Source organism: Lipotes vexillifer, unplaced genomic scaffold (assembly GCF_000442215.2).
Source record: "Lipotes vexillifer unplaced genomic scaffold, Lipotes_vexillifer_v1.1 scaffold905, whole genome shotgun sequence".
In the NCBI taxonomy this organism is placed as follows: Eukaryota; Metazoa; Chordata; class Mammalia; order Artiodactyla; family Lipotidae; genus Lipotes; species Lipotes vexillifer.
The window spans coordinates 810,964-823,186 of NW_006796034.1; the positions used below are offsets into that span (position 1 = coordinate 810,964).

The 12,223-nt window shown below is 46.5% G+C and overlaps 1 protein-coding gene across 1 annotated transcript in view; it reads right to left on the reverse strand.

The window, feature by feature from the left end:
- ABCA4 (ATP binding cassette subfamily A member 4) overlaps positions 1-9,325 on the reverse strand; it is a 130,898-nt gene extending 121,573 nt beyond the window's left edge. The window contains 3 exon segments of the mRNA XM_007468108.1: positions 1-32; positions 1,438-1,531; positions 9,254-9,325. The exon segment at positions 1-32 is cut by the window's left edge and continues 9 nt beyond it. Coding sequence (XP_007468170.1) covers positions 1-32; positions 1,438-1,531; positions 9,254-9,319 — 192 coding nt within the window. The 5' untranslated portion in view covers positions 9,320-9,325.
- Positions 9,326-12,223: the final 2,898 nt, after the last annotated feature.

Here is a 12,223-nt window from a genome sequence, read left to right on the forward strand (position 1 = left end):
TGCTGAGGGCATCGCCTTGTTGGGAAAATGGCCTTTAATACAGGAAATGAAGACAAGGAGTTAGTCATTGACACTAAGTAGGACGCAGGCCCTAGGATCTAGAGCCTCTGCAGGAAGGACCCCTGCCCTTCTGGTGCTTTCCTTCATTCACCAACATTTAAGAAGCAGGGGTGGGACTTCCCTGGTGGCGCATTGGTTAAGAATCCGCCTGCCAATGCAGGGGACACGGGTTCAATCCCTGGTCTGGGAAGATCCCACATGCCGCGGGGCAACTAAGCCCGTGCGCTGCAACTACTGAGCCTGAGCTCCAGAGCCCGGGAGCCACAGCTACTGAAGGCCGTGCTCCACAACTAGAGAAGCCACCGCAATAAAAAGCCCACACAGCGCAACGAAGACCCAATGCAGCTAAAAATAAAATAAATAAATAAATTTGTTAAAAAATAAAAAAACGAAGCAGTAACATCTAATATATGCCAGGCCCTGTGCAGAGTGCTGGAGACAGGGTCTCTTCTCTCAAGCTCCCAGTGTAGTGGAGAGATGGACAAATGTCCTAATAGAGGCATGGATGGAAGTGTGAAGGGGGAACAGAGGAGAAGCACATCGTTTTGGTGGGGGATGGGGAGAGGCAGAGAGACGTTAGCGCAAGAAGCCTCTGCGAGTTGCTGATGCTTGAGGAGGAGAAGAGGTCCATCTATTCCTTCCACAACTATGTATTGAGCATCCACCCCCAAGCATGCAAGAGGGGGCCCAGGCGCAGGTTATGGGCTCCTTGTGGGGTGAGGTAAAGAGGCAAGAGTTTGATGCGCAGGAGGCTGAGTCAGAACTTGGGGCCTGAAACTTAAAAACAAGAGGCTGAGGAGCAAGAATAGGGGACTAAGCAGCTGTGTGTAACTCCTGAGGCCCTCACCTCAGCTGTCTAGAGCCAGAAGATGTCATCCTGGCCAGAAACCAGATGAAGGCTTTCTCTGAGGGGCATAGTACAAAAGAGGTACTTACAGGCTCATCTTCGGTCCCAGGACACCTCTGGGGTCCAAGAAATACTATATTATTAATATACTATTTTTTGTCCCTTCTCATTTTTCTTTAGCAACATGTCTAACATATCTCTGAACTGTCTCCAAAATATTTCAAAGAACTCATCTATAATCTGCTCCCTTTGAAGTTAGGAAGAGTTTAGGTATAGGAAAAAAACAACCAAATAAAAAGTAATTACACAATTCTTCAGTAACCGCATGTAAGTATTTGCATAGAATGTGTAGGATTTAAAAGTTAGTTTGCATAATGCCGATGAATCTCTGTTTTCTGCATCGTAGGCATAAAATGATGATAAGCAGATCAGATCCTGGCACCCCCCAGCCCCCAAAACCTTTCTAAGCAAATGGATAGGCCCTCCAGGCCTGCCAAGGCTCCCCCTGCCCTCACCCCCATTATGCTTACATTCATGTTGGCTATAGAGTGGGTTGACATTCCTTAACCAGATCAGGACCAGAAATAAAGATAAAGGCCACACAAGTTCCACCACAAAGCGAATCTGGGAAAACAAAACAAAAAGAGAGAAAGACCAGTGATGCTAAGAGATTACAGGAAGCATACCCAAAGCAGACATACTTCATTTCAGCGCCTGTCTATGCAATAGGACTTTGGTTGTGGTGTATTTACCTAAAGGACTTCCTTTTCGTAAAATCCCATCTCCCATACTGCCTCTACTTTGATATATTAGACTAACAAGACTTGGTGTCCCTCTGGGTTCCATTCTGCCTCTATTTTAGAAAACTGCATTAGCACAGTACTTTCGTCAAAGGTCATCAAGATATGCCCTTGGACGTTGCTGTGCACACGAATGCAAATTCTGATTCTGTAAGACCCCATCAGATCTCACGTGTCTAACAAGCTCACAGGTAATGCTGATGCTGCAGGTAGTAAAGGTCTCCTTGTAACCTCTCCTTCTGCAGATGAGGAAACAGAGGCCCAGGAAGGGCAGGTGGCCTGTGCAGTGTCTCATCAGCAGTGACAGCATTGGAACCAAAATCCAGCCTCCTGTCTCCCGGCTCAGTGCTCTTCCACATTCCCCCCACTCCCACACACACACCAGCCCTGTCTTCCTCTAGCGCTGCTAGACTTTGCATATGAGGTCACTGAACGAATGAATGAATGAATGAAGATGCAAATGCCTCTGTGAACTACTGTGATCCATAGCAAAGTCAAACCCAGAAATCTGGGTATACCAACGTTTTCCTTCAACAATTTCTTGTTGCTTAAACTTATGCCGCCGCGGGATTTTATAATACTGGAAGAGGTTGCCGATACCGACATACAATTTAAAGTAGGTATTTAAATTTAGGTTCAATTTAGAGTTTAAGGACTCTTGACTCCAAAGGAAGGAGAACAAGTTGGTTGCTTCAGCCCACACCCTGAGGCACTGCACATGAGGGTCTGGTTGGAGGTGTGGGATTAGTGGGGGAAGGGTGGGCGGGTATGTACTGGGGAAGGTAATAGTTCTTCTACCCAACCCCCATTCCACAGACCTTAGGAAGGAAACTCATAAGATTTAAAGGAGAATTAAGGCAGATGGCTAAGAATAGAAATCTAAGTATATATAGATCTGCCAGGGGCTATTCACATGCTTTTAAATTTAACCCCTTGTTGTTCCTTCCAAAGACATGTACTTCAACTCTCAGCAAAGTAGTGGACACCACAGCAGGTGCTCAATAAATCTTTGTTCCTTTTCTGTTGGTGAGGTCTGCTGGCAACTGAATTATTACAAATCATAACATAAGTCGAAGAGGGTAAAAAGATAATACATTGAAGAAAAAGCAAAAGATGTTCAGGGTAGGTGGTGATTATGCAGTTGTAACTTTTTACAAAATGTTTTATCCAAAATATGTCTAGGGAGGATGTTTTAGAGGAAAAACTCACACAAACATTATGGAAAGAAGAAAGAATAGAAGATTTTTCCTTAAGGCACACATTCTCCCCGAAAATGGCAAAACACCAGTATTGGGCAAGTCCCATCCCGTGTTAAGAGGACTGACCCCAAGCATACCTGATAGCCATAGAAATGTTGGCAGTCCCCCCAGGTCATGCAAATCAAGGGAGGAAGAGTAAAGACTGTCCCCGGTGACCCTATCTCACTGTTAACAGCTTCATCCATCTTTGCTGGGTACTAGCCAGCACAGCTGTTCCCACAGCAGCGCATTTCCCCTGTTTTATCACTCATCGTGCTTCAGCGTCATTACTCCTTCATGAAGGTGGACCCCTCACTAGCTATAAGCTTCCTGAGGACAGGGACCACATCTATTCTTGTCACTACACCCAACACAGGGCCAAGCTTATAATAAGTGCCCTGTAAATATTGGGGGAATGAGTGAGTCTCTGTCAAGACTGGTCTAGGAGGCTTCTCTGGAAAGCTGGAGGTGACTAGAGGCTTAGGTAAACAACCGTTTGCAGACTTAACAAACTGTTTCCCCCAGGGACATGTATGCTGGCTTCCTGCCTTCCATCCCAGGTCGCCCTGTCGGTGGGCAAGGTCGGGGAGCAAGTTCCACAAGACAGCAATGTGAGTGATAGATGCAAGCAATGAAACCAAAACTTATTTGTGGTGTCCTCACCAAGGAAATGAGACAACCAGTCCAGATTCCACACATTTGACTCTTCCTTAAGACAACTGCTTGCAAAACTGGCTTCCTATCTAGTAAGTCAGCCACCTTCCATGGAGCAATGTCTATCTGGGAATTGTCTGGTGTATAAGACATTGATGTTGATTTGGGAATGGGAAGAGCTAGGTTAGGAGTCACTCTGGGGCTTGCTTAATCCCCAAGTCTCAGTTTTCTCATCTGTGAAATGGGACTATTTTGTCCTACAGCTTATACTGAGGGTTAAGAGTGTGTCAATACCAGGGGTTCTTAGCCAGCTTCACTCCCTATTAGCTGTACAACCTTGGGTAACCCATTCTACCTCTCCATGCCTCAGGGTGTCTTCTGTAAAATGGGGGTGATATCAGGACCTACCTCTCAGAGCAGCTGTGAGGATGAAATGAGTTCACTGTGTAAAACACCTAAAGCAGAGTCTGGCACATGGTAACATTCTATTGACTCTCACAAGGGTCACAAGGACATTGTAGGTGACAGCACATTATAAAGGCTGAAGAGCAAGGAGTTATAATTAAAATTATCTGCAACTCCGAGGTCTGCCCTCCACTCACATTCATGTTTCCTCCTTTTCTCCCTTTCTGGAGTCAGAACTGCTCAGTTGTCAGTTTGGAAACATGGGGCTTCCTGAGAAAACTAACCACACACTGTCCCCTACTCCATATGTTAGAAGACCCTGGACCATGGGAGGGTCAGCCAGCCTGTCTTACCTGCCCCATGGATAAAATTCCTAAACTTAAGCTAGTGCATCTCATCTCTCTTTGCCATGTGAGTCACACACTCTCATCTACTCACCCACTCACTCACTCACTCTTGTATTTTTGAAGTATCTGGTCTTTGGAAGTCCACCCATCAGGAGGAGGCCAGATCAGAATTTTCCTTTCCTCCTTCATCCTTTGCCTAGTGCTAGGACTAGTACAGATTTGCAGGTGTTCCTCTTCACCATATCTCTGAATTAGGGCTGCTGTCTTCTGCCTATAGTCTCTGCCTCTCCAATGATCACCTTCGTTGACCTAGGTCTGCGGTTCTCACACAGCTGCAGGCAGGAATCCTGTGGGGAGTTTGGGCCATGCCCCACATCAATTACATCAGGATGCCTGGCCGTGGGACATCAGCTTGGTGTCTTTTGTTTGTTTTTTTTAACACTTCTCAGGTAGTTCTAATGTGCAACGGGGGCTGAGAACCACTCGCACAGGTAGTGGTTGGTAATCTTTGAAAAGCATTTTTTGATAAGTCAGTGTTACTGCTCCAACTCTGCAAGCATTTGTTTTGGAAGGGCTGCATTTCACACTTCACTCCCTGCACAAAGACCACCGGTAATTCTTTTCTAGCCCTTCTAGCCCGGCACGTCCTCACAACAACCTCTTCTCCCTCCCCCAGAATTGTGGACTCAGCACCCCAACCTCAGAGCAGCATCTTTGTCCTTGATGCTCAACTGTGCACAGGCATACCCTAGGGAGAAATTCCACAGTGTAATTAAAAACATGTTTTCAGAGCAGCTCTGACTCCCCACACCCCTTCTCTTTAAACATGTCTGTAACTTTAATTAAGCCCAGCCGAAGCTCAGAAGGGGCCGGTGGAAATTTTTTTTTTCCAAACTGGTATTTCCTTGTTCCCTTTTTTTTTTTTCCCCTCCCCTCCCCCTCTCTTTATCACTCAACCTACTTAGGGGACGAGGGGTCACAGGGAAGGGCAGAGTCGTGCTTGTTGTTTTAAATCTTGGCCAGTTAGGTTTTCTTCCCTCCTACTCTGTTTTCAATTTGAAAGCGGGTGGTCAAATATTGAAATGAGCTGCAGGATTCTCCCTTCTGCACCGAGAGCCCAAACAGGGTTCTTAGCCTGGATGAGTATGACCCAGGACCTGGGAAGGCTTGGAGCTGGCTGCCCAGATTCTCCAAACCTGCCAGGTTTTCCTCACCTAATTCTGGTCCCCAAGTCAAAGGTCACAGCGGTACCAGATGTCCAGGTCTGGGGTCCGAGAAATGATAAGCCCCGTACTCTCATGAATCCTTAGGCTTCCCCAAGTATCCTGCTCTGATTTGGAAGCTGGGACCAGGGAGATGACACCAAGGGGCCCTAGACTATGGGCTCTAAGGGGCAAGAGACACATCTAATGGTCTTTATAAACCATCCCAACACAGTGCCTGACCCATCGAAATGTGGGCGCACATGTATTTGTCCCCACCAGTGGGAGAGGTCTTATCTCTGGAAACACATGCTCTGGGAACGAACTCCTTGTGGAGGCTTCTCTTACTCCTGCCAACCCCAGTCTCTCTTCTGAGCTCCCAGAGCTCATCCTCATCCCCCACCCCAAGCTTCCTTCTACTCCACAGTTGCACATGGTTTTCCACTCAGCAATTGTGCACAGGCACCTGCTTCCACCTGGCTCTGAATTCCATGAGGGCAGGGGCTGTCTAACTCAGCTGGCTATATAGGACGTAGAGGGTGACCATACAGCCTGGTTTGCCAGGTCCAGTATCAGTTTACACTTATTGTGCTGGTGCAATTATTAATTATTACTATTATTATTAATAGTGCCTCCTTTCACTTTTAAACCTACCCTGGATTGGATGATAAATTATACAGTCACCCTATCTTTGTGGTCTTCCTGACCAGCTAATTATACGGGGCTTTATACATGGGGGCAGTGTGGGGTAACTGACATGTCTGCCTGTCGTGGAGTCCTGGATCCAGCCCCACCAGTCACTAATATCTGAAGCCTCAACAACCTCATCAGTACCCATGGCGGAAAACAGTGGTAGCTCTCTCAAGGAATTGAGGTGAGGGTTAAATGAGGTGATACTTAGTGCAGTGCCAGGCACTTAGTAATACTTAATAATGTCAACAGAGGAAGAAAAAAAGGGAGGGAGGAAAGCAGAGATCTGAAGACTTTCATTTATGCTCTTAGTGATAAAGAGAGGAGGAATGGGGAAATTTGGTATCTGGTTTTTGCTCCTGCTCTGCTCACAATAGTAAACATCAAAAACCATGAAAGTTTGAGGAATTAAAAACCTAGGAGCTGAGTTATGGGCTGCGTGTGTTGTATTTTTCTTTCTTAGAGTCACCATTTTGTGAAGGCAGAAGCTTCAAAAGTTTACAGAAGGAGCCATAAGAGCTTTTACATAAGAGCTTTTAGGGGCTGTGGGGATATCTCCATCAAACCCAGACATCCTGAAAATTTTCGGAATGTGGGAGCAGAGGGGAAGCTAGCTGGAGGCACACCAGACAGAGACCTCAATTTCCAGGCCATCAGGATGTCATCATACAAATGTCAGCCCCAACTAGGTGCTTCCTGGGAGATTCCCGCAGTCAAGGTCCTCACCCTGGAAGGCCCCATCTCGCTGCAGAGGGGCTGGCAATGGGCTCCCCTAGGAAGCACACTGGAGAAGACAGAGTCCCTGAACAGGGGCCACCTACCAACACCAGCAAAAGGAAGCAGAGACTGTGAGGGCCTCCGAGCCAAACCCTGTGACTGAAAATAGGATTATTCTCTGTAACGTCAACATGCTTTGCCACAGGAATGGAATCATTTCAGGCCAGCAGCTGTAGTCCTTGGGTACATTTTTTGAGGACCATGAAGAGCACACTGAGAGTCAAACTGAGTGAGAATGTTAATTTCTCAGCATCCCATAGATTATAAGCATCATGCAGTCAGGGACCGTGATTGTCTTGTTGGTCACTGTGTACCCAGCACCTGGCACAGTGCCTGGCAATTATTAAGTATTTGTTAATTGAAGGTTCCTTTAATAACAAATGTTATTAAATGAATAAGTGAACAAATTTAGTAATGAGTCTGTTTCAATTTTGCCTATTTGCATTCTAGAAAGGAAGCTCCCAGAAATAAGAGATTGAGTCTCTGATTACCCTTAGCACTTGGCTCCTGGGATAGCAAAAAACTTCAGTGCTAATTTGAAAATCACACCAGCTTTGACAAAGGAAAGCAGCCTGAGGACACTGGTGTCTCCCTGTGGGAGGGGGTCCTAACTTGTCTTTCCCCTCCAGCCTCCCTAAGTCCTGCCCAAGCCATACAAGTGGGAAGGATCATCTGTGCACATGGTTGGATTGTGTCCCTTGCTGCTCCCTTTCATGCCAGTTATTAAGCTATTCTACCTCAGTCTCAAACCCTTTTGCCAGCCAGGGCTGCTTCTTCCTGGGTCTGGGCCTAAGACTGGGCTCAGAGACCCCAGCAGCAGCCTCACTGAATCCCTCACCCACAGGGCTGAGTTCCACCTCTGCTAACATCTCCTCTGTGTTCTTCTCCTCTGTATTCCGCTTTCTCCCTTTGGTTCTCTCAGCTCTAGGGGTGGTAGCTGCATCCTGCAATTGCTACCTCCATGTCACCCTGGAGTTCTGTTACATCCTCAGTTACCAGCTTTGTACTAGCTAACACCTCCTTGCATTAGAGTCCCTCTGACTGGACCCTGACTGAGACGCTCATCATAGGTCTTCAGATGTTCCACCTGTTGGCCCCCTTCCCTCTCTAACCTTCTTTCCAACGCCCACAAAAACCCTGTCCTGCCCACACAAACCCACTCTGAATCGAGGCTTGGAACAGATCTGTTCTCTTCTTCCCTACAGCCCGTCTTCCTCCCTGTCTCCTTCCAAGCTCTCCTGCTTTGCCTGGCTCCCTCTAATCCCAACCCTGCCCACCCCTCAATCCTCCCCCCCTCCATCTTCTCTCGGCTCCTTTAGTCATCTGGCATTGCCATGCCCCTGAGGCCATAGCAATGTGCATTATTTCTTTATAGTTATATATTCACTCTTTACCCTTTCTTAGAAAAACTTTACAAAGGCCAGTCAGATTAACATGTATACCCCCGGGATCCCTGATCACCTGTGGCTCTTGCCTGTTCTCAGGGGATATTTGGACTATGTTCCTTTTTCTTGCTCTTGGTCTCAAAACATATTTTGGGTTCTCACAGCCAGACTTGAAGTGCATAGGATCTGTGTCTTTTAAGTCCCTGGTCCAGCCCAGTCTCATGTGTGCTCACTGGAAGTCTCAGTAAACATCTGTGGTTGTTGATAAGATATCTCATTGAATCTAAGACACCATCAATTGTTAAACGCACTGTTATTTTTTGCACACTAAAAGAATGTGTCACTTGATTGTGAGCTGCAGTCCAATTGCAGAAATGTGAAAAACCGGTGTGCTTTGTAGAACCAATGAAACATAGTATCATTGGATTGGAAAGTTCTTAGAGAGCATGGTTTCCCTTTGAGCCTGATCTTCAGGACTTAGGGCTCTTCCTGCCGCACAGTACGGCTGCACAAGGGCATATGGACAGAGGAGCAGGTTTAAAAACTAGGGGCAGGGGAGGGACGGGCAGGCAATGGATTCATGTTCAGGGCAGGCAAAAGCAGACTTTATAATATGGCTGTGCTGGGCTGTAGGTGGAAGGCAGCTACCTCAGGACAGAGAAGCACATCTTCCCGTGAAGGACATTTGTCAGAGAGGCTCACGGAGGAGACAGTTACCTGCTGCTTCAGTGATAAATGGCAACCAGCCCAGTGGCTACTCACTTTACCCACTCCCACCCCACCCACTCTCTCCACTGTCTATTTGCTCCACACCTCCTCAGTTTGAGACCACAAGCTGCACCTGTTACCTTTTGCCTTTTCCGCAGGGTCCAGTTCTTCCAGAGCAGAAGCTTGATCTGTCTAGCAAAGCCCATGCTGTTGACCACGGAAGACTGGGAGACCCACTCCTAGCCCTCTGTCTACGGCTGGGGCTCAGAGGCAGCAACAGGCATACATGGCGCCCAGAGCACCTCCAGCTCAGGCTGCTGTGTCCTTCTCTGGCTGATTAAAGGCTAGTTTCTTCCTTCAAAGCATAATCCCCTTTAATTACACGTAATCCCTTTGTGGAGGAAAACAGGCTGATACTCTGTTGGCACCTTTTTAGGAAGACATGAGTAGCTGAGCACTAAGTAAACTGAGGTGGGGCCATTTCGTGGGAAACCAAGACCCTCAGCCTCCCTCCCCCATCAAAGAGGTTTCTGGGGTTCCTGAAGGGGATGCCTTTGGGAATCTTCGACCTTTCAGTTTGGGACAAAATCTCTGTGCATAAATATAGTGAGGGCCGTGTCCTCTGAAATAGCCTGCTCTGAGCCAGCACCCAGGGACTGACATCTACTTTAAAGCCCAACTAGCCCACATGCCAGATCTGAAGTCATCCCTCCCTTTTTTTAACCCTTTACCTTGCTCTCTAGTGACTTTAGGCCAGCAATTTGCAGGCATCTCTGAGCTTAGTGGATGGCAAAGGATTTTTCTCTCTTGTGCTGAAATTGATCAACTAGTCATGGCTACCTGGAGCTGTGCTGGAAAAGTTGCTGGAACCCTCCACGCTCAGCAGAACAGGATCTGTGATTGACCAGCCATGTCTAACGCAGTCCGGGCTTGAGGACTGGCAGCGGGTGGGTCAGCTACTGTCATTCCAGCCCACAGTGGATGGACTCGTCATTTGGAGGTGGATCCGTGACCCCACGGGGCATGGCAAACAGAAGCCTTCCTGCTACATCACCACTAGGAACGTTTAGTCTCCACCTCTTCAAATCTTAGAAGCTGATTCTCTTTGAAAGACTCTAGACCCTTGAGACCTTGATAGGGTAGAGGGAGAGCCATGGAGTAGGAATGGATGCTGACTTCATGGAGTTTGTGGTCTAGCTGTAGACATGAGACATGAACTTGGATAAGTTAAGGAGTGTGATGGAATCCATGAGAGCATACGGGCTATGTATGGTGGGGCTTCCAAGAGGAGGAGGATGGTTTCTGCTTAGGGTATCGAAAAGGCTTGTTGGAAGTGGCAGCATTAAAGCTAGGCTTTGATGAATTACAAAATAACATTTTATAGCTTTTTTATGGTTTACAGACCACTTCTGCATATGTTATCTCACTATATGCTTACTACAATTTTGTGAGGTAGGCATTTACTCTGTTTTACAGGCAAGGAACCTGAAGTCTAGTCGGGTTAAATACGTTGCTCAGGGTGACACATGACAACGCTGGGTTCCTAAACAAGTCACTTAACTCCCCTGCAAAGATAGGGAGGCAGGAATAGCTTATCTTGCCCAGGGAAACACCAAGAAGTAAAGCAGGCTGGAGTGGAGGGTATGGATGGAGGAGTGCTGAAAGAGTAGGCTAGAAAGGGAGCCAGGGATCAGACTGATGAACTGATGATTATTATTGACTCAACTGAGATTTCCTGAGCACCTATGAAGTGATCTCTGAGTGGCCCACAGGTGCAGGGCACACCCCAACAGGAGCGGGCTCTGGGCAGAATCGCTAAGACATTGTTGCATGCTACAGAATATGGGTTTTATCACGCAGGAGGCTATTGCAGATTTTAATCCAGTGGCTGCCAAGAGTGGTAAATTCACTCTGGCAGCAGAGTGGGGGTGGGGTGGGGAGCAGAGGCCTGAGCAAAGGCAGTAAGAGGGGAGGGACTGGAGACACAGCAGGCTGGTGGCTTACTGGTGATGAAGAGGAGGGAGAAGTCTGTTGGAATGACTGGGGTTTAGCGCTTGGCTGGCTGGATAGTGAGGTGGTGGTGCGCATAACTGAGAGGAGAATGCCAGAGGAGGGGCCAGGGGATTACGAACAAGTGGGAGAAAAGATGGGCTCGGATTTGATATACTGACTTTGAGGTCCCTACGATGACATCCAAGTGGAGATATTCAGCAGGCAGTTCTGGGGTGGAAACATAGATTTGGGAAATATCAGCATACAAGCAGAAGATTAAGCCCTGGGAGTGATTAAGTAGATTCCCAGGGAGGACAAAGTTGGAGAGTATGTGGGATTGCTCTGGGGAGCTACAGCTGGTGAAGAAATATGCCTCCTTCCAAATTCCCAAAGGGAAGAAAAATAGTGGTGGTCATCAGACATCAGCTTTATAAATTGTGTCCTGTCATAGTATAAAAATATTCTATTTTTCTTTGAGTTACAATAGAAAAAGTTAAACTATGAGCACTTTGTTCAATTCAACTGATGATACTCCAATGGCATTATCCCTACCTAACTGATGTTCTTGCCTGCACAAGTGTTTTTTTGATGTTGACCCTCTTTTTATCATGGCAAAATATACACGCCATAAAATTTACCATTTTAACCACTTTTAAGTGTATAGTTCAGTAGTGCCAAGTACATTTACAATGTCGTACAACCATTACTACTATCCATTTCCAGAAATTTTTAATCTTACCAAACTAAAATTCTATACCCATTAAACAATAACCCTATTCCCTCATCCTCCTGCCAAGCACCATTCTACTTTCTGTGTCTATGAATTTGACTACTGTAGGTACCCACATAAATCAAATATGATGTTCTTTTTGTGCCTGGCTTATTTCATTTAGTGTAATCTTCAAGGTTCATCCATGTTGTAGCATATATTAGAATTCCTTCCCTTTTCAAGGCTAAATAATATTCATTGTCTATATATACCACATTTTGCTTACCCATTCATTGTTCCCAAGTTATTTGCACTGTTTGCATATTTTGGCTACTGTGAATAATATTGCTATGAACATAGGTGCACAAATGTGCACCTCTGTTCAAGTCTCTGCTTTCAATTTTTTTTC